At 36.7% G+C, this 22,816-nt stretch overlaps 2 protein-coding genes across 4 annotated transcripts; both read left to right on the forward strand.

Moving 5' to 3' along the window:
* Positions 1-682: 682 nt before the first annotated feature.
* fbp1b (fructose-1,6-bisphosphatase 1b) lies at positions 683-4,048 on the forward strand. Its single transcript, XM_084113945.1, has 7 exons — positions 683-998; positions 1,396-1,558; positions 1,856-1,948; positions 2,043-2,183; positions 2,291-2,428; positions 3,256-3,375; positions 3,527-4,048. The coding sequence occupies exons 1-7, from the start codon at positions 829-831 to the stop codon at positions 3,713-3,715; spliced, it is 1,014 nt and encodes a 337-aa protein (XP_083970071.1). The 5' UTR covers positions 683-828; the 3' UTR covers positions 3,716-4,048.
* Positions 4,049-5,101: 1,053 nt separating this feature from the next.
* Positions 5,102-17,088, forward strand: erlin2 (ER lipid raft associated 2). 3 transcript variants are annotated; one of them, XM_084114485.1, is made up of 12 exons: positions 5,102-5,232; positions 6,097-6,201; positions 6,316-6,397; positions 6,473-6,519; positions 9,496-9,557; positions 9,808-9,933; positions 10,738-10,811; positions 12,208-12,266; positions 12,705-12,796; positions 12,925-13,014; positions 14,819-14,898; positions 14,987-17,088. In XM_084114485.1, the coding sequence occupies exons 2-12, from the start codon at positions 6,098-6,100 to the stop codon at positions 15,161-15,163; spliced, it is 993 nt and encodes a 330-aa protein (XP_083970611.1). In that variant the 5' UTR covers positions 5,102-5,232; position 6,097; the 3' UTR covers positions 15,164-17,088. The 3 variants fall into 3 exon arrangements, with proteins under 3 accessions (XP_083970611.1, XP_083970612.1, XP_083970613.1); XM_084114486.1 differs by having other exon boundaries at positions 5,149-5,219; XM_084114487.1 differs by lacking the exon at positions 5,102-5,232 and adding an exon at positions 5,584-5,655.
* Positions 17,089-22,816: the final 5,728 nt, after the last annotated feature.

A 22,816-nucleotide genomic window follows, 5' to 3' on the forward strand; every position in this document is an offset into this window, starting at 1 on the left:
TATAGTAAATCATGATTCTAATTATCTTTTCATTATTATTATTATTATTATTATTATTTGCATAATTTGCAATATTGTACATTACCATTATGTTTAGCCCTTTGTTCAAACCGACCTATAGATGTGGAAATGCAGCAAAGATTATAGAAGAAACATTAAGGAACCTGATATTTTTTAATGTAAGTTTGTTATAATCTTGTGTAAGAATCCTACTGCCCCACTGTGGCCAATTAACCTTCAAAGCACACTAACTTTTGAACTGCACATTGATCATGGACACCCTGTGCACATGAACTGTTTCTGCTGACAGTTCTGAACTGCTGATCAATCATTAGTCACAACAACTATGCCATATGTGGATCTTTAGATAAACAGACAAATGAATGTTGCAAAATAACGTCTGTAGAGTAGAATAGCTATATTTAGTGATTTCATCATCCATCCTTTTTAATAGTTCATCATTGTAAGTACAGATCTTAAAACTAAGATCTACTGTAGATCAAATTTGCTGCATAGATGTGAAGAGCAAAAAGTTAAACAGTCAATCACAAATCAGTCAAATTGATACAATCAGCTCCATTGATACTGACTGACTGTCCCCCTGCACTCATCTGTGATAAACTCTATGGACTTCGGCCAGGCCCTCACCTCCATTAACTACATGTGCAAAAAAACACTCCTCCCTTCTAACCCTTCCTGCAATTGGCTAAACTACCATCACTCCCCCTTTAAACCCAGTCAAATATCTAGACTAAGTTCTAATACATCCTTTCTTACAGGAATCTGCAGGAACTCAGAGGAAGTTTCACGCTCCAGCAGTCAGTCATCATGTCAGACAGGGGTGCATTTGATACCAATGTGGTGACCCTCACTAGGTTTGTCTTGGAAGAAGGCAGAAAAGCCAAAGGAACGGGGGAGCTTACAACCCTTCTCAACTCCATGTGCACAGCCATCAAAGCCATTTCCACAGCTGTCAGAAAAGCCGGGATTGCCAATCTGTGAGTAGCCTATTGTTGCATCTTCACCACGCAAACATTTGGACTTTAACAGAAACTGTAGTCATATTAAATAACAGTATATGACTGCATGTTTAGACCGTTTAGAACCTTTTCAATAGTTTAAACCTTAATTTTCATCTGTGCAAAACACTTTTTCCGGATGCATCATGCTTGCACAATTGAATATATATGTCAATTCTCTGTTGTAGTGGCTGGTCAGTTCAGCTACTTTACAAACACACTTCAGACTGAGGCAATGATTAGACCTTGTCTCTTGTTGAAATAAGAGCAAAGGTTGACTCATTCCCGTTATCAGCACTATAAGAGAAAAAACCTACAGGCCACACAATTCTGCATGAATCAATCACTGTTATAAATCTCCATTTCTCTTTCTCAGCTATGGAATTGCCGGGAGCACAAATGTTACAGGTGACCAAGTGAAAAAGTTGGATGTCCTGTCCAATGATCTTGTTATAAACATGATTAAATCCTCCTTCACATCCTGTGTTTTGGTGTCTGAAGAAGATGAGAAGGCCATCATTGTAGAACCAGAGAAAAGGGTGTGTCATTGTTGTTGTTGTTGTTTTGTTTTTTGACCAACCTTAAATTAAAAGTAAAATTATTTTTTTTAATTAAAAACTAATTAATAACATGCAGGAATTTTGTGTTAATAATTTTAGTCTGCATTTTTAGCCAAAGTAATATGTGAATAATCCTACTTGTTTGTTATGGTCTGTATTGTGGTCTGTGAAATCATTTTGTTTGTTGCTTCATTAAATCCATCAGTATTAACTAGCTACTTTAATGCATTTGTGTTGGCCAATAAACTACATGACGCTGTCCTTCCGTTCGCCCAGGGCAAATACGTGGTTTGCTTTGACCCCCTGGATGGCTCTTCAAACATTGACTGCTTAGCTTCTATTGGAACCATTTTTGCAATCTACAGAAAGGTACAGTCCACACTTCAGTACAAACAGATATCTTTACAGTCATCTAAATAAATGCTTTTGTTTGTTTGTTTGTTTGTGTGCACATGATCTCCAGGAAACTGATGATGAGCCCTCAGAGAAGGATGCCTTGCGGTGCGGCAGAAACATTGTGGCAGCAGGGTATGCTCTCTATGGCAGTGCTACCATGATGGTTCTCTCCACAGGCCAGGGAGTCAACTGCTTCATGCTTGATCCTGTATGTCAGCATTATGTTACATACCTCATATTCTGAAGTTTATATACTTTCAATGCATTACCTCTTAAAAGTCTAATCTTCTGCATCCTTTCCTCCTCCATCGTTAGGCCATCGGTGAGTTCATACTTGTGGACCAGAATGTCAGGATTAAGAAGAAGGGAAAGATATACAGTCTCAATGAAGGCTATGCACAGCATTTTTACCCAGATGTCACAGAATATCTGCAAAAGAAGAAATTCCCAGAGGTAAGAGCCCCCAGATTCTGAGCATATCTCACTGAAGGGTCCGAGCTAGAAAAAACATCCAAGAATTATATTGTATCTGTTTAATAACTGTGGTGAATTTAGTTAACATCATGGTAGAGTCAAGTCTGAACTAAAGACTTAAGAAAACTTACTGCCGTTTAAAAGTTTGGGGTCGGTAAGATTTTAATGTTTTCGGGGGAAAAAAGTCTCACGCACACCAAGGCTGCATTTATTTGATCAAAAATTATAGTCAGAACAGCAATATTGTGAAATATTTTTTCAATTTTAATTAAATGTTTCTATTTCAATATATTTTAAAATATATTTACATGTATTATATATTACAATGATGGCAAAGCCTAATTTTAGAAGCTATTATTCCAGGATTCAGTGTCACATCATCCTTCAGCAATCATTCTAATATGCCGATTTGATGCTCAAGAATCAATATTCAAAACAGTTGTGCTGCTTAATGTAATACATAATACTTTTTTTCCAGGACTCTCTGTTTAATAGAAAGTCCAAAACAGCATTTATTAAAATTGAAATCTTTATTGAAATCTTTTATTTCTTAATAAAAAAAGTAAGTCCATTAAAGTTAAATGAATTTTTTTTAACTTTCACTCAAGTAAGTGTTTGGAAAGTTTCAATGAAGTTTTGAATGAAATAATTTCTCAGTACCTTTTTTATTTTTATTTTTTTTATGTGCAGTATATATAGAACATTATATAGAAAGTTTGTCAAATTCAGCACAGTGAATATTTTTAGCCAAAATAATAAGCCTCTTCCACTGACTGTGAAGATAATGTTCTTGCTCTGACCTGCAGGATGGTAGCTCACCCTATGGAGGGCGCTACGTGGGCTCCATGGTAGCTGATGTGCACAGGACGCTGGTCTATGGTGGAATTTTCCTGTACCCTGCTAATGTCAAGAGCCCCAAGGGCAAGGTGAGAAAAAAACATGGTTAAACAGTGAATGCTTTGAAATGCTAACTACAGTACATCACAAGGCATTTGTGTTATAAAAAGATCAATGTCATATTAAAATGTATTTTGAGGCAACGGTCTCACTGATTTCATGTTTCTTTCTTGGCTCCAGCTGAGGCTGTTGTATGAGTGCAACCCCATGGCGTTCATCGTGGAGCAGGCCGGAGGTATGGCAACAACAGGAGCCATGAATGTTCTAGACATCAAACCTGACTCAATCCACCAGAGGGTTCCTGTAGTGCTGGGCTCCCCTGATGATGTGCAGGAGTATATCTCCATCTACAAGAAACACGCCAAATGAGATGCAACCAGATGCGCATTTTTTAAAAATTTACTACAACCATCATCATCCCACTGAACCTCAAAAACAAATAGCGAAACCGAAGGACAAAACATGAAGCATGTTGTATATAGGGAACAAGAGGTTTCCATTTTAAGTTTCATTTTCACAGTTGTTTGTTTTTTGTCTTTTTTTCTTTTTTTTCTTTTTTTTTTACTCTTATGGCCCCTAGTTATGTGATTCATAATAATAAAAAGAGGTTATAAGTATATAATCTGATCCCACAATGTAAAGTGCCATTAAGCCCTAAAAATCTCTGTTCACCTTGAAAATAAAATCAGAATTTTGTTTGAACTGTGTCTGCATTAAACATCATTTGATGATCAGAAATCATTGCAAAAAAGCTATAAGCTTTAATTTATTTGGAGTCAAACACAAATCTCATGTCATAGTGTAAATATAGCCGCAAGCAGCAATCATTGGGTCCAAGCACTAATGGCCCATGAATCATTAGCTATCGATTTGAAAATGTATCTTATGATGGGGTTTTAGAGCAAAGTCTATCTTGAATCTTCATTTAAATTTAGGGTTTGATAAAAACAGATCATAGTCACACACAGGTGTCAAAAGGGACAACTGCTTTAAAAGAAATCACTCATTAAAAGACAATTGAAAGTAACCTGCCGTAAGTCATGTTAAAGCTATGTGGTTGTGTATGTGTGGACATCATTCAACATTTAAATTTGATGAATAGCATCGCATGTCATAGGATGCCACAGGTTTGTGTGAACTGTTGTGCTTACTCTAATGTGAACATGTATTTAAGTAAATGTAAGTAAATAGCCTAAATCATTTAGGAATATTTTTGTAGAAATTATAAAAATAGCCTATAGGCTACTGTAATGCAGAAACACTACATAGAATTCTCTAAAAAGCTGTCATATTACTTTTTCATGATAGAAAAAGTAAATAAATGGAACAATTCTTGGGTCGCTGGTGCAGGGGTGGCCGGCCAACGTCGGTCGTGAGAGCCACAATCCTGCAGGGTTTTGCTCCAACCCCGATAAAAACTCACCTGCCTGTAGCTTTCTAACCCTTAAGACCTTGATTGGTTTATTCAGGTTTGTTTGATTAGAGTTGGAGCAAAACTCTGCAGAATTCTGCCTCTCCAGGACCCTGCTATATGCTAGGCTATTTAAAAAAATAGAAATGACAAAAGCACATAACAAAATTACAAAAACTAAAATTAAAATTAAAACTGATTATAGGTATAAATACTATAATAGTAAAATAACACTGAGACAAATAAAGAAAAGTAAATAATTCCGGTTATTCATCAATTCGTCTTTATCACTTTACAATCCTGCTCTGATAGGAAGGTATTTGTCGCCATCTAGTGGTGTGATACTCGAACAACAGCGGAAAAGTAGGTCAAACTGTGGTGACGTCAGACGCAAACGAGCGTCGCTGTATTTTCCTCATCGATCGCAGGTGCCTCTCTACCGGTCACCGCGAAGCAGTTACAGTGCGTAATTTAGGTAACATCATTTTTAGTTCGCATTCATCCACAAAGTATTTTTTCTGTGTTGTAATCGCGTTGACTGGATGTCTCAAGTATTTTCTTTGTAGACACATCTTTTAAAGCTAGCTAGTAATGTTTACTATTGGTTAGATTGCAGCTTGTCGCCAAGATAATATTGTGATTTTGACACAACAGTAACTAATTTGTAGAACTGTATCGATTAGTTTGTGTAACACCAAGAGAAAGCCCATAGCCAGCGGCAACTTCTGGACACTCAAGTCATATATTTACCGAACACCAATTCAGACTTCCTGTAGCTGCTATGTTATTCTGTCTCTAAAACCGTTTGAGCTCTCTTATCTAGTGCTTACTAAACTGAGGGTTTCGTTTGTGGTTTTTCAAACAATATACAGTCCATAAAACGGACATTTGCATTCAGGTATTTGTGCTTGGTTTCCTCAATCCTCTTATCAACAAAGTCACAGCAATGTCAGTGTTCCACATGCTCTCTCAATCTGTCACGAACTCGGTAGTTTTCACACTAGTAAGTTAATGTTGTTAGCTGTTACCCATAAAATACACAAAATAATCGTTTTAATCGTTGATGCACAGCAAACCAGTTTAGGCATTTTTTAATCTGCAGGATACAAGAAAACGTTACATGTAAACAATATATTTTAACAATTATTATTATTAAGTTGTTCTGGGATCTGTTTTCATCTGTTTGCTAAGATGCAATACTACACATTTCCTGTTTGAGGCTATTAATGGTAAATTATGCATACAATGCACATTAGTTACTTTACGTGTTGTTGACTATTGATAGCATGGAGATGTACTTTATTAGGTTAACTATTAACATATTATCTTTTTTGTTCAGAATGACATTGGGAGCGATTGCCTCTGTGATCCTCGCCATAGGAGGAGCCGCAATGTTTTCTGCTCTTCATAAGATTGAGGAAGGACACGTGGGTGTTTACTACAGGTCAGTTGCTCAAGATTTTCCAATAATCTGCTCCCAGAACCAAGCAGATGCTGCACAGCAAGGCAAGTCTCTACTCTATGGCTCATATAACTGTGTGTGCTTCTCTCCTCTCAGAGGTGGAGCTCTGCTGACCGCCACCAGTGGCCCTGGATTTCATCTGATGCTGCCGTTCATTACTTCATTCAGATCTGTACAGGTAAAAGGCAGACTTTTTATGTATAGTTAAACTCAGTTTTCTTTTTCTTATTGCATCCTCTCTCTTTTCGTAAAGACAACCCTACAAACAGATGAAGTAAAGAATGTTCCATGCGGCACAAGGTGAGGTTAATTGTTCATTCATCAGAATCATGTGCATGCAAAGCAAGAGCAAGAAAGCCAGCTTTAGTGTAGGCGTTTGGTTTTCTCTATTGCTACATACCAAATTCTTGTTTGTTGAAATCTAGCCTGCAGTTCTCTATAGCCAATATCATATAGGCCGGGTTCACAGTCAGGGCTTAAGCCAGGATCAGACCTTAGTTCAATTAGGGCAGTTAAGCAGCTTTTATAAACATGCCTTAGAAAAAACATTACTGGTGTGCATCTTGAAACAAATATTATTTTAAGATATGTCAGTGCAAGTTGCTTTTAGTTAAAACAGCTCAAACATGCATTTTAGTCTGGGACTAGCTTGTTAAGTCTTGTCTGTGAAACCGGGGGATAGTGTCGTGGAAAAAGTCTTCTCCTCTTTGTTAGAAATCTCTTGAGTCACAGATGCCCAAACTTCGACTTTATTGGTGGAGGCAACAAAGCTGAGATGCCTGCAGAACATCTAACAACCTCAGTCAAGACTGTCACTTTTATACAGTCTCACCTGATGTTCCTCAGTGGCTGGTATAGCCAGCTGGGTGTTTTGCTCAGAGCTGCTGAGGTGAGACATAGTGCACTTTGACCTGAGGCCTTCTCTGAGATTTACACTACAGGCTGTAAAACATATCTTAATGAAAACACGTTTCAAGAAAATAATTAGTCATTGCAGGGTGAAAAGAAACTTTGCATGCTTAAAGCCTAGTCTGACTGCACCTTAATAGAGGCTCCTGCTCCACAGCAGTTCAGGAGAATCCTACCTAGGCTGAAGGTTGGAACTGTGTGGTAGAACATCATTTACTGAGCAGACACAATTGATCGACTATAGTACTGAGAATGAGGAGATGTCGTCACGACACAGCAACCCGCCCCCAGAGACCGCGTCATCCTCCCCTTTCCGCCATTTTGGGAGGATACCCGCCAGCACCGTTCATTGTTTGTATTGGTAGTAGAGGAGGTTGTCGCACTATTTTAGAATGCCTGGAAAACACTGCTGTGTTAAAAACTGCTCCAGTGTCTCACACAATTGTCGTGGAAACCGTAGGAACCATGTGTTACAGTTTTTTCGTATTTAAAATTTTAAAATGTAAAAAAAAATATATTTTTGTTTGGCATTGGTAGTAAGTTTCTCCCTGTAAGGACCCTTTTCTTTTGCCGCATTCTTCTCCATTTCTTCATAATTTTCTCGTCATTTCTATTATAATTCCTCGAGCCGTCTTTCCTGCTCCGTCTCTGTATCGCTCTTACACTGTTTTCACTGGCAACTGATAGCGTAGGATTCCAAAATGGTGGACGGGCTCAATTCGTCACGTGACAGCAAGCTACCGTGACATATGTCCTCATTCTCAGTGGAGTTTAGGTTCAACTTAAGACATTTAAATCTGGCTTAAAACATTTCAGAATTCTGTTCCCTCCTCTTTACCTTATCATTTCCTGTCATCTCTCTACTGTTCTATACAAATAAACTTGTCCAAAAGTCCAGATAAACTGGTTAAAAATAAATCGCTTATTCTTCCCTGAGGTTTTTCAGATTGTTGCTGTAATAATTAATAATGTATTTATTGTATTTGATTATTATATTTACTGAAAGGTGCAGTAAGTGATTTCTGAGAAATGATGTTGAAAATGAAATCAACACCTAAACAAACTATTTTGTTTATTTGCTAGATGTCTGTTCTGTGTGTGCTAAAAAATTGTGTTTGTACATAGTACTGGCGGTGTAAATATGAGAAAAAACAACGTAGATTGGACTGTAGAAACTAAAGAGAGATGGCAGAGATAATAAGAGCAAAGAGGAAAAGGTCAGAGGAAAATAATTGGAAGAATGACCAGACAAGAGAGAGCTAGGATCCGCATTAATATTGGAAAAATAATTCCAGCACTAGAGAGACGTTAGAGAGCGGGAAGGCCTGAAAGTGGACGCTGTGGTTGCTTTGTTTCTTCTCCATACATGAGTACTATTGGTTTTTGCTACGTTTCCCAGAACCATATGCTGTTGTTGTTGTTGAATCACAGCTGATTCATCCACACTTGTTCAAGCTGTCTGATGTTGTTAGTAGTTGCTTGTGTTGCATAGTGTGTTTGTTATTTTGGGGGCGGAGCAATGAAGGGAGGGGTGTGTTTGTAGATTTCAAATATCAACAGTGTTTCTCAGTAATTGAGTGTAAGTGCAGTGCCAAGTTTGACGTTGTTTGGATGAGAAATGCTAAAGATATCGTTAAATATATAATTTTTAAAAGGTTGTGGTTTAAAAATAAACGTTTTCTCAGAGTTCATTGTGTGCTTTCTACCATGCACAAATAAAAATGTCACTGAACTTTTGCTGTGCAGTTGTAACAATGAGCACTCAAACACACCAAACCAACAATTACTAAAAACACACTTAAAAACTTATTTTGCACGGGCATTTTGCACTAGTGTTCACCAATGCTGCATTTATTTAATCAAAAATACAGTAAAGGCAAACAGTCATATTATGAAATAGTAATACAATTTAAAATATTTTTATAAAGTAATTTATTCATGTGATGGCAAGGCAGCATCATTACTCAGTGTCACATGATCCTTCAGAAATCATTCTAATATAATGATTTGCTGCTCAAGAAACATTTATTCTTATCACAGTGGAAATGTGGAAACCATTATACATTTTTGGCGGGATTTTTTTTTTGGGATGAATAGGAAGTTCAATAGAACATAATTTACTTGAAATAGAAAACTTGTAACATAAATGTCTTTACTGTTGTTTTTCATTGATTTAATGGGTCATTGGCACTAAATACTTTTTAAATTACAGCTGGCATAGCACAAGTTCACAAAACAGATTGTCAGTCGGGTATCACTGATCATCTCAGACACATGCTGTTGTGAGAGAGACCCTGCGTGAGATTTATTTTAAAAATAGATTTTCACACTTATTCACATATGGCAACATGTTGTTTTGCTTTGCAGTGGAGGTGTAATGATCTACTTTGATCAGATTGAGGTGGTGAACTACCTTGTTCCCTCAGCAGGTAAAATTATTTTATTGTCATTTATAATGTAGAAGTGCATAAAAGGCTGTCGTTGGGTGTGGACAACTGGGAACGTTTTCCTGGGCTTGTAACATTGGAGGGCCCACTAAAGAGCCTTTTTGGCATAGCCTGCTTGCTCATAAATATTTTATCCCGCTCCCCATGAATTTACGTGATGAGTCAGACTATGTCATTTATTTGATGTGCCCTATTAATCTCTTTCTTAACATCATTGTCTGTTCTGCTGCAGTTTATGGCATTGTGAGAAACTTCACTGCTGACTATGACAAAGCCCTGATTTTCAACAAGGTTCACCATGAGCTGAATCAGTTCTGTAGTGTGCACTCACTTCAGGAGGTCTACATAGGTCTATTTGGTAAGTGTTGTGTCGCTATAACGTGTTAAATGATTTTATATCATTAAACTTGTTAATATTTTGCTGCTTTAAGACCCATATTTCAAAGCAAGGAACTCTTCCTTGCAGCTGACAGCAACTGCCTCACAAAAGACTCTCATTGAAAGTGCATTCCTGTAAATACATTTTTTTTTTTTTTTTTTTCAAACTGATGGGTGAATTTAAATAATTGTATTGCATATTTTTCTCTACTATGTCAAGACACCCTGAATGCACAATATAATTCACTAGGAAGGTTTAGGAAATAGAAAATATGATTTTATTTGATAATGAAACACCTTAACAGTAATTAATTTGGATTTTATTTAGCTCTAGAAATGCATGTTAAAAATGTTGCAGTGTGAGAAGTTCATAGTGGCTTTATATCTCTAAAACAAATGCACTTCACAATGGTGTGAGGGGATTACAGCCCTCTAGTGGTGATGTTGCACATGTGACTAGGATTCATCCAAATAGTATTCTAGTACATAAATAATTTTTATTTTTGGGTGAACTATCCCTTTAAGCTTCTGAAGTGCTTTTTATTTGCAGTTGTGAAAATTGTTCAATTGTAATCATAATATATAATGTAATCATAATAATTTTTTAAAGTTCAGATACTATTGATTTTGCCATGAATATATAGCCATTGATGCTGATATGGCATTAAATCATAAAGAAAGTAAATATTTGCCTTTGTGTTGTGATGAGAAAATGATTTACTGTATGTGTATAAGTTCTGTGTATCATTCATAAAGTGACCTGTTGATTCTTCTCCGGCCTTAGATCAAATAGATGAGAATCTAAAGCTCACGCTACAGGAGGATCTTACCAGCATGGCACCTGGACTCATCATTCAGGTGGGATTCATCATTTTTTACCAATTTAGTCTGTTTTCTGCTCCAATCCACAGAGTTCTGTTCTTGTCAACATTCTATCTTCTATACAGGTTATACATTAGTGCTTAGTTAAAAGGATAGTTCACCAAAAAATGAAAATTAGCCCATGATTCACTCACCCTGAAGCCAGCCTAGGTGTATATGACATTCTTCTTTCAGACAAATACAATCTGAGTTATATAAAAAAAAATGTCCTGGCTCTTCCAAGCTTTATAATGGCAGTGAATGGCTGTATGTTAACTCAACATGGTTCCAGGATGGACATTCTGACAGGGATAGTTCACCCAAAAATGAAAATTAGCCCACGATTTACTCGCCCTGAAGTCATCCAGGTGTATATGACATTCTTTTTTCAGACGAATACAATCAGAGTTATATTAAATGTCCTGGCTCTTCCAAGCTTTATAATGGCAGTGAATGGCTGTATGTCTTTGGAAGTCAATCAAAGCGCATCTGTTCATGATTAAAGTGCTCCACGTGTGTCCGGGGGTTAATAAAGGCCTTCTGATGTGAAGTGAAGCGATGCGTTTGTGTAAGAAAAATATCCATATTTGAAAAAGAGTAAACACTGGAACACTATAACTCTGATTGTATTCGTCTGAAAGAAGAATGCCATATACAACTAGGATGGCTTCAGGGTGAGTAAATCATGGGCTAATTTTCATTTTTGGGTGAACTATCCCTTTAAACGGGTCCTTCGAATTCAGGAAAGATAACCATGGTCTTTCGTAATTTATTACAAAAACATTCAAGACTTTATCTCGTTATACATTTTGTAAGACCAGAGATAAGATGCTGCTATAATCTCTTTGTGTATTTGTGCATGTGTTTGTCTTTCATTATTTAGCTTTGGTGTGGCAGGAATCTGATTTCCTTAATCAAATCCCTTTGGTGCAGATTAACCAAGTTTTCACAGACTCAAGCAAAGAAGCTTAAAACAGCCTTCCTCGTAATAAACTGTGCAAGCAGTAGATTTCCTTTGTTACCGTTTCTCATCTATTATCACTAAAAATGTGCAAGTCATCAGCTTGTTGGCAACATTAGTACCATCAGTTCATTAGTAACCTGATTCATGCTTCCTTGTAGCGTGAATATTCTTATGGAGCTTTTTTGGGTAATGTGTCATTCACTTGATGCACGATAAGCTCTGTGGCTGTGAGTCACATGAGGAGTATGTAAACATGTCCACTAATTTTGTTTCATGATCCATTTGTTCTGACTCCTTTCCCAAGGCTCTTGCATAAAAAAGGGGAAAAAAAGAAGAAGAGAGATAGTCAAATATCTAATTAGATTAGTCTGTATGTCTTTAACTTTTTTTTCTCTTACTCTCTCCTCTGTTCCTCTCCCCCGCAAGTAGGCAGTCCGTGTTACCAAACCAAACATTCCAGAAAGCATTCGCAGGAACTATGAATTAATGTGAGTTTATGAGAACCTTTTGCATGTAATAGCTTATTGTGTTACAACCAGGACCCAAAAGGAACTAACACTAACACAGTGAGTGAATGTAGTGGTAATAATTGTTTCTAACTGGCCATGATTTATATTATGCCTCTATGACAAAGGAATTATTCTTCTTACATTTTTTTTTAATTAATTGCTAATCCTGCATATTAGTGACGCACAGACCAGGTTGTTAAGTTACTCACAGAATGTATAATGTTGCCATCTTGCAAGTAACTTTGTACTTGCATATGAGACTACATTTTGGACCCTGGTTACAGCATAACTTGTCATTCTATGTCTAAACTGCAACACTGTATTTTGGTCTAAAGTAAGAATATTCTGTCAGTCCTTGTCAACTGAGCTTGATTGAAACAGAATCTCTCTTTTTCTTTATTTTGTGCGTCTTCTCAGGGAGAGTGAGAGAACAAAGTTACTGATTGCGGCTCAGACACAGAAGGTGGTAGAGAAGGAGGCAGAGACGGAGAGGAAAAAGGCTGTCATTGGTGAACAAAGATGTTTTTTCCTAGCACTCCGCCTGATTAGCATGTTTGGTCATGTGGATTAGATACCGATGAAGTTGTCGCTTATCTAAAAGTAAAAGAATGTTGCTCTACTTTTTTCCTGTTTGCAGAGGCAGAGAAAGTGGCACAGGTGGCTGAAATCAAATATGGCCAGAAAGTTATGGAAAAAGAAACAGAGAAAAAGATATCAGAAATTGAAGGTAGGTGAATGTGTGTTCATGTTCCCTCAGAAGTTCAAGACTGCAATGTAGGAGAATAAAAACAGGTTGGATTAACCATATGGGCATTTGGGCCCTGATTTGATCAAAATATAAAATTAACAATGGTCAGGGTTTGGAAGGGTTTGACCCCATAGCATTATGTACCTATTTCATAAATTAAATATAAAATTAAATTCAAAAGTTCTGGTTGAGTAAGATTTTTTTTTTAAAGGAAATTAATACTTTTATTATTCAGCAAAGGTGCATTTAAAGTGTCTACCAAACCAGCATGCAGATCACTGTTTGAAGCACATTGTTACAGAAGCTGTCAGGTTCAAAACTTTCATCAATACCTCTAAGAGTTTGTCTTGTCAGCGTGAAAATTATGTGAGAATGAAATGAGCAAAAAACAAAACTACAGACATCATGAAGCAGCTTCATCATGCGCTATTTACATAGAATAGTTAACCAGAATCTGGGAGAAGGCCAGTGGGAAGTTATATATATATTCTGGTTGACTATTCTCAGTAAATAGCACATAGTGAATTGATACATAAATAATACATAATTCATTTTTGTAACAAGGATAGAATGTCAATGGACACACTGGTTTGATTTGTAGATGTCTTGCACTAATGACAATGACTTGCTTTGCATGTAATTGTTTGCATTTGTCTTCTATGCAATCATTCATTCTGTCTGTAGTTTTGTTTTTTGCTCATTTCATTCTCACATAATTTTCACGTTGACGAGACAAACTCTTAGAGGTATTGATGAAAGTTTCCATCCAACTATACTCAGTAGTTTTATAAATGGTCAGCTGACTCTTCAGTATGTTTTCTACTGTGCAGTTTTTGGAATGTTGTTTTAAGGTTAGGTTTGCCTTCTAACTGTAATACTGGGAAAATGAGTTTCCTGAGAAAATGGACTGAATCATACATGCCAAAAGCCACAGTGTTAAGGTTTTATGAGAACATTTGTTAGGAAGTTATGGAGTGTCTGTACTAATGTGAGACTAAAAACTGGGTAGAATGACAGATATTTTATTTTCTCAATTTTTGTGCAAAATGGTGTTGTAAATGCAGATGCAAGGACTGTTTGTTCTGAACATGCTTTGGAACTTTTAGCTTATTATGCCGTTATTCATTATAACACAATACATATAGTTGGATGGAAAGTCTATGCTGATCAAATGTGTTATTCATAATAAAAAGAGATTTGTTTTTATCTAGGAGGCCTCATGTTTTGATCTCTGACAGGGTTGCTTAACAATTATAAAAGGGCTGCTGTATATACTGTCTCGTAATACTTGGATATCCGCTGTACTGGTCTTTCCAGCGGTACTGAAACTGGCCCGAATGTCTTAGCAATTATCAACTGAGTTTTGAATGCTGGCTGTAAAACCAGTGACTAATCTGGCAGGGTCAAGTCAGTCATTTTTTCGAAATGAATAGTACTTTTGAAAAAAAAAAACATTAAAAATCATGTAGACGGTCATACCAGTCATCTAATAGTCGTCTGCTTTATTTTACGTGGAAGCTGGTCGCCTCATGGCGTCCAACATGTTGAGATACTAAGATGCTTTCACACTATGTCGGAATTACCGTAAATACAAGATTACGACTTGTAAAAAGCAGTCACGAACTCGTAGTTTTATTTATAATTACAACTTGTTAACTGAATTTTCTGAGGTTTTGGTGAACCACCTGAATATATTATATGAGATGCTTAGCATGAATTTAATGCATGAATCTATTGTTCATTTTGCACTTTTTTTTTTTTGTTGTTGCTGCTGATTTTATAGACAGCGCTTTCCTTGCTACGCAGAAAACAAAAGCAGATGCAGATTTCTACACGGCACAGAGAGCAGCTGAGGCCAATAAGGTAAACAATTAAAACTGTACCCCATCATTAACGTGCTCATTGATTTATGAAGCATGTTATTCTCTTCTCATCTCATCTCTTCTCACAGCTCAAGCTGACCCCTGAATATCTCCAGCTGATGAAATTTAAGGCAATAGCAGCTAATAGTAAGATTTACTTTGGAAGTGAGATCCCTCACATGTTTATGGACTCAGGACCAGGAAGCTCCTCCGCTGCTTCCAAAGCCATAGACGCCCTCTCAGAGGGGATCCTGGACTTGGAATGACGAGAGATGGGGTAGAACTCTGGGTTGTAGCACTGAGAATAAATTAACAGGTAATGAAAGACTAATAGCCTGTCTGTAGACTGCATTGGGACAATCTGCAGCTGAAACCACTTCAGTAAAGTAACACGGTGCTTTACCTGTATCTATACCCTGGGGACTTGATCACAAGCCAGTGGTGCTTGAACAGAGTATTATACTTTTCAATAGAACAGAATGTGGCAGTTTAAATTTGAATGTGACAATGTACGCTCGAGATTTGTGCATGTTTTAAAATATATATTGTTTATAAACTTAAACAGTCATTCAGTTTTATGTTGTTGTTTTTTACACTGAGGGATTGGTTTATGTACTTAATAGACATCTTTGCATCTTAAAGGCTCTTATACCTCAGGGATTATTTTATTGGCTTTACTTTAAATTACTTTTTTTTCTTCTTCTACAACCCCCTCAGAATGAAACAGTATGTATTCAATTAGGATGTTCTAAAAATATTTGCCATTTGTTTTGCATTTTCACTTAATAAATTAGCTCCATCAATGGGGAAAAAATGGGGACATTTGGCTAAGTACTGAGAAAATCTTTTGAGAGGGGTAAGAATTTCTAGTGAGAAGATGGTTGTGTAAACTAACAGCAGAGTAATATAAGGTCATGTGATAACAGTGTAGCATAAAGCATTTGTTGCTTAATATACAGGGTGGGCCATTTATATGGATACACCGTAATAACATGGGAATGGTTGGTGATATTAAAGTCCTGTTTGTGGCACATTAGTATATGTGAGGGGGCAAACTCCTCAAGATGGGTGGTGTGTACTAATATATACTAATGTGCCACAAACAGGACTTTAATATCACCAACCATTCCCATGTTATTACGGTGTATCCATATAAATGGCCCACCCTGTAGAAGTACTGCATCATATGTATAAATTGTGTGCAGAGTTTTAGTATTTTGAATGCAGCAAGACATTTTCTCTCTTAAGCAGTGTACGGTAACGATGTCCTCCTTTAAATCGGCAGGTGTTTTGTGCCTTTTCTAGCTCGCGTGCAGCACTGATTAGCCCAGAGCAGGACTGTGATCTTATAAACCTTCCAGTTCTTCTGTCACTTTCACATTTCAGAGGTTTTGGGTGTTGACACAGAAATGAGTTTTTATCTCAGTCTGGTCACTGACCTTAAATTCAGTATGTCTGTGGGCTGTTTCTCACTCATGGAATGTTTATTTTACTTTCATTTCTTGGTTAGTTGCGTTTTGAATATGTTCTATAAACAATTTCCATTTCTCCTAAACTCAAGTTCTATTACAAAATATACAAGGCTTTTCTTTTCTTTTTTTCAGTGTCTAAAATTGTTACATAAGATCATGTATAGTACATCTCATTCTAGTACCTCTAGTGGATCAACTCATCTTGATCAATATATTGCTTCCATTTGTAGTTAGAAGTCAGGTATGTTAACATTCATGCATATCTGGAACTTGAAGGAAGTAAAAACTTTGTCACTGATATGCGTATAAATGTTCTTAAAAATGAACAGCATACCTCATATTTGTACATTTGAAATTATAATAGTAATCTCATTAGTGTTACTGTCTTTGAAAGCTGGACAGCTTAAATTTAGTGAGAACTTTAGTGTGACTATTTATTTCAGAACAGTTGTGTTTAGGCAGAGGCTTTTGTTTTAAACATTTCAGCAGATTATGTAATACTCTGTTCAAAACCGCAGAGACTCATCAGAAATTCCCAAAGACCTTTACTGTTCTTGTCTGTTTCGCTGGACACACTGAGTGTGTATTGAATCACTGTCTCTTTTTAGTGTATTGTCAAGTTCAGTGTCTTTATTTCATGTACATTAACAGTACTTAAAAGTTGGCTATGTATTGGGTGGGTAATTGTTTATACATTAAAGTTTTTTTTTTCTTATTAAGCCTTTGTGCTCAGATTTTATGACATAAGATGACATCCTCAGAAACATGCTTGGTACAGGCAGGTCAGTGTTATTTTTACATTTAATAAACACTAATCCTATGTGAAAGGTGCATTTATGTATTTTTCATAGGTCTAAATACACTTGCCGATGGAAAAATCTTTCAAGAAGAAAAGGCAACTCAAGATTTCAAAATTTGTGTGTTCAGATTCAGATTTTGCAACGACTTTGTGAAATGTTGGTTGACTTTTAGAAATCCTTTGTCAACACTTGGACATCCATGGAAGACCGTTGTGAATATGATCACACTAACTGGTGCCCTGTTTTATAGGGTCTTCTTATTTTAGAAAGAAAATAGTCTCTTTATCCAGATACCTGGAGTTCAGTTTGAACTTGCAGTGAGAACATTACAGGAAAATAAATGTGTTATGCTTTCTTGTGCAATTCCCTGATGATGAAGAGATGTGATGACATCATGATAATAGAGAACAGCAGTTCAATTTAAAGTGGTACAACTGCACAAAACCTGAATTCTTTTTTTCAGACACAGGCAGCATTTCCAGATGGTTTAATAATAATAATAATAATAATAATAAAGAGATATGTCGTCTGGACATGTTAATGAAAATTCTGTCATCATTTACTCACCCTTATGTAGTTTCAAATCTGTATGACTTTCTTTGGTGGAACATATAAGATATTTTGAAGAATGTTGGTATAACCAAACAGTTTTGGTTCCCATTGACTTCCATTTATGGACAGAAATTACTATGGAAATCAATGGTTGCCAAAACTATTTGGTTACCAACATTCTTCAAAATAGCTGCTTTTGTGTACTGCAGAAAAAAACTAAACGCATATAGGTTACGAATGACATGAGGTTTGAATATCCATTTGAAGTGTCTCACAATGAGTTGATGTTTGTTTAGGCTTCTGAAGAAAAAAAAAAGGTATTTATAAGTGGCATAGTATAAAAAGTCTTACTCAAGGACCACCCAAATTTTTAAGCCATATCTTTCAGTAATTTGTTTTCTCTAGATGTATGTCTTCATTACATTCGTATTTCATTGAATATCCATTGTTGTCCAGCTTTGAAATAAAGCATTGCGTGTATAGGTGTCTGGAGAGCAGTTTCATGGATGCTGTGAATGACACTACCATTCCTTATTCAGAGATTCCAGCAGCTGCTGAGGAGATCTTTGTACTATTCTTTGGGTTCTACAGTGGGCTGTTGTTCTTGGCAGTGCCGGGCGGTTTACTAACATTTTATTGAATTTGTTGTTGAACAAGTATCAGAGCATCTGGTGTAGGGTTTGTTTGTTTTTGTTATTTAAAAAGATTTCTTCCTCATCAAAAAATGGGGACATAAATATACATAAAAAAAAGTAATTAAAACTATATTGTACATTCACTATTGATCTGCATTATATAAGGTGGGTTTTTTTTTTTTTTTTTTTTTCATTGTGGTATAAGAAACTGAACAAACACTTGCTCAGATTACAACCAACAGGCAATAAACCTGCACATATGATGTTTCATAACTAAGTTAACACGTTCAAAATAACCTAAACTATCCAATCAACTCGTCATCAGCAATTACCATGTATATTATAATATATTATATATATATATATATATATATACATTCACACACACACACACACACAGTCGACTCACCGACATTCCTCGACAGTTTTCAGCATCCCTCCACGACCCCGACTCCTCACTCTTGGTTTGTTCCTACCACAGCCAGGAATACAGGGAGAGTACTCTGGGTTCAGGACAAATTCAGAGTTCAGAGCCCTCTACTCGGACAGCATGCCAAATACGCAACTCGTGAAATGGTAGTGGTACTGTATTAGTAGAATTGTTCTTTTTTTACAATGCTTTTTGCTTACTTTATACACAACTTTGGATGGATGTCGATGATGATGGGAAGTATGATATTTTGCTGAAGAACACATACAGAGAAATGGCTGGTCGAGATGCTCTCCACTCCATCACACATCATGTTTGTGAGAACAGGAATGCTGGACATTTTGTGCCTCCTCAAGCAGTAAGGCCATTGCCTGCTTTATTAAGGAGGGGGTCTTCAGGTTCTAAAAAAGCTGAAGTTCATCAACAATTATGTTTTTGCAGCAGTTTAAGAAATTATTTTATTATTTGCAGAGGTATTATATTTAGGTATAAATATTTATTATTTACAGAGGTATATATTTTAAGCATGTCAAAATAAAGTGTTCAGTCAAAGTCAATGGACCCTTTTCACAGACTGTGATGATGCATTTTAACGGTTATCTAAGTTTTCTTTTTTTCTTTATGTTACACTATACTTAGTATTATATTACCTTTGCATCAAATTACAAAAAAACTAGTTAACGCTGCTGAGAGACAAAGGACCTTTCTGGAAATTAACATTTGAACTCTTGTGAAATTAGCATCACCATTCGAGACACAAGTCTCACCTAAGCATCATCCTAATCTACATCTCTTTCCCTTGACCCCCCCCCATTCCCCCGTTCCTTCTCTCTCTCATGCTGAGATCACCTGAAATTCACCCAAAAATCTATATGGTTTAATATGAACAATTATCATACAACACTAAACATGTTTGGTATCATTTGGAATGTCTCAGTGCGACTGGTACAAAGGTCTCATCCCAAAGAAGTAAAACAAAAGGTAGTAAAGTTTTTAAGAGTTTAGAAATATTTTGCTTACAGAGGAGGGTGGGTCCTCCAGGCAAATGGTATCCTGCCTAAAAGGTGTAAACTCGGAATGCAAATTCCCATTGTTAGCAAATGTTTGTGAAAGATGTTTCTGTCTCGGTCTGAGTATTTAAAGTAATGAGACAAGAGGCTCCGGGTGATTTGTAATGAGATCAGCCCAAAATGTTGAGTGTCTCTCAGACACTCAGCATCATGTATTTCTGGAGTCAGGTAGGCTCATATTTTACTCTTTATCTCTGAGCATTTGATGATTTTGTATTGATTATCTTTGAACTGATTATGCAATTGGCATGATACATTTACCTGACATAATAAATTGTTACATTTTTTATTTATTCTAAATTACTCTGAAATTAGATTAAGTGAAGTCTTATGTTTCCGCAAATCTGCGTCCAGGTCCAAGTACATACTAGATCCCAGTTTAGATGGAGCGTGAGGCACATCTGGTGGTATTCTAGATTCCTGACTAACTGCTTGATTTTAACTAAGTTGTTATGCAGTCGCAAATAGGGGGCTAGATAAAAATACTATTAAGGTAATAGCAAACGTTGAAGCAGCATTATCTTAATGTACTAGCCATAGCCTCTGGTTATTGTTTGGGCTTTAACTAAGTTGTTATATGGGCGACTGTAGGGGGCTACATGGCTACTTTTTAACAATAGCAAGCGTGTGCAGCATTGTTGAACTGCTTTAGCCATAACCTCTGGTTTTCTATCAGACTAGCGAGTTTGTGATCATGAGATCCGCGTAAAAGAATGGCCAGCACAAGATTCTCTGAGCGACATAGATTCCTAATGAACGAGTAAAATATAAAGTAAAGAGTTGAATAGAATAATCAAATGTATTGCTAAACTATTATATAATTGACCAATAAGCAATTGGCAATCTAACCTAAATTCGAGGTCGTGATAAAATGGAATCAGATAAAAGCTTAAATGGAATTAAATTACTTTGCCATGCGGAAAGACAGAAACGCGGAGAGACCTTCACCCGTTCTATCGGAAACCCCCATTGGAACGATTTAGATGGGCTTACAAGAGTGTCCTAGGATAGAAGGAATGGGTGGATATTCCAGAGCAACTTGGCATTTCTGACTGGCCATTGGCCATCTTGATTTGAACTGGAGGGGGGAAAAAATCGACACACAACGGCTTGCAACTTGGTGGCAATGTATAGGATGATGCACCAGGGTCCACTGTAGAGGTTGATGTGCAACTATGCCATCAAAACCCATGCAAATTCAAGAAAATGCTTTTTTAATAGCTGTCCATTGTAGTGACCTCTATGCATGGAAGGGTTAATATGAACTAGGCTACTTGTTTATTGAACTATAATGTAACATTTGCAATCGTGATAACATTCAGCAAAACAGCTTCCTTATGTTACTTAACTAGGCTATATCAAATGTTATAAAAAAATAAAAAAATAAACATTTTGAATTTTTACCCAAGTATCTTCTGTGAGTTTCGTGTGTGTTGTTATGCTCGTTTGTTTTGATTTCTCTACGAATGTCTCTCTAACAAAGAGACAGGCAGCGCGAGCCTCAACGCGACTTTGTTACCAGAAATACACTATCCCTTAATCAATCGCTGTTAAGATTAAATAGCTTACTAAAGTAGCTTAAAACTTTAGTGACAAAAAAAGTAATTAGGGAAGCATCTAAACGCGAGATTTTTTTTAACATTTCGCGTTTAGATGCTTCCCTAATTACTTTTTTGTCACTAAAGTTTTAAGCTACTTTTCAGGTCGGGCAAGTAAAATTATCTTTCACTTCCCCCCAAAAAATCGGACAAGTTAATGTTTTTGTCCTGCTGTGAAGAACAGGTGATCGGTTCATGTGCGCTCGCGCTACAGCGATCTGTGACTGTAATAACATTAGAGTGCCAAAAAAGATAGCGACAGCTCGAGAGACGTCTATGGTCTCACTCCAGTCTATTTAGCCCATTTCCAATTATTATTGTGAAGAAGTTAACAGTGCTTGCAACTTAATTCCACTTCAAATTTTTACCTTAATAGCTGAAACAGGTTTAAAACATGCACATGTGTAGCCTAGCCTATAATCTTAAAGGGATTGTTGCAGAGTAGTACATCTGGCAACCTTTGATAATTTACAGTTCTGCAGGCGGACACTGATTCCGGTAAGAGAATCAGGCACGGGAGAAGTATCTTCTTCAAACTTCTCTTTAATAGCACTTATCAGTGACATCCATTTACAATCTCAGGATGGTAGGGAAGTTATGTAATGTTATCAAGTTGTGTAACGTTAGTGGTCTGTAGAATATATAAATAACAGTATCAAATCTGTAGGCTACACAAATTACCTCACAAAGTATCAATAACTGACTAAACAGTCATCACAAATGAATACTCAACTGTCAAATAACAAATAAGCATTATATGATAAGATAAACTCCAATATACAGCATGACGCAGCATATAATAACAACAGCACGTGTTAACTCAACATGGTTCCAGGACGGACATTCTGACAGGGATAGTTCACCCAAAAATGAAAATTAGCCCACGATTTACTCGCCCTGAAGTCATCCAGGTGTATATGACATTCTTTTTTCAGACGAATACAATCAGAGTTATATTAAAAAATGTCCTGGCTCTTCCAAGCTTTATAATGGGAGTGAATGGGTGTATGTCTTTGGAAGTCCAACAAAGCGCATCCATCCATGATTAAAGTGCTCCACGCATCTCCGGGGGTTAATAAAGGCCTTCTGAAGTGAAGCAATGTGTTCGTGTAAGAAAAATATTGACTAAAATTACTAGCTTCCGGCAGACGGCCGTACACAAGTCGACTTATTCCAAAAGAGTAACACATAGCGATGTATGACGTAGGATGTAGGAGTAGTGTAAGCTTTGACACCTCTCGCGATTGAAACAAATAGGGCTGGTCAATCGCATTCCGTCAAGTTCAAGAGTTAGTCTTTCGCCGTAAATTGTTGCATACTCAGCCTCAGCTGATGATGATTAGGGATTCAACTTGATCAAAC

This window comes from Abramis brama (genome assembly GCF_963993115.1).
Source record: "Abramis brama genome assembly, chromosome: 5".
Lineage (NCBI taxonomy): Eukaryota > Metazoa > Chordata > Actinopteri > Cypriniformes > Leuciscidae > Abramis > Abramis brama.

Bases quoted from the DNA above. Each gene is read 5' to 3' on its own strand.
- fbp1b (XM_084113945.1), top strand. From the start codon at position 829: ATGTCAGACAGGGGTGCATTTGATACCAATGTGGTGACCCTCACTAGG. The intron at 1,559-1,855 runs GTGTGTCATTGT...CCGTTCGCCCAG, and splicing joins TTGTAGAACCAGAGAAAAGG to GGCAAATACGTGGTTTGCTT. The intron at 2,184-2,290 runs GTATGTCAGCAT...CTCCATCGTTAG, and splicing joins ACTGCTTCATGCTTGATCCT to GCCATCGGTGAGTTCATACT.
- erlin2 (XM_084114485.1), top strand. From the start codon at position 6,098: ATGACATTGGGAGCGATTGCCTCTGTGATCCTCGCCATAGGAGGAGCC. The intron at 6,398-6,472 runs GTAAAAGGCAGA...CTTTTCGTAAAG, and splicing joins CTTCATTCAGATCTGTACAG to ACAACCCTACAAACAGATGA. The intron at 13,015-14,818 runs GTAGGTGAATGT...CTGATTTTATAG, and splicing joins AAAGATATCAGAAATTGAAG to ACAGCGCTTTCCTTGCTACG.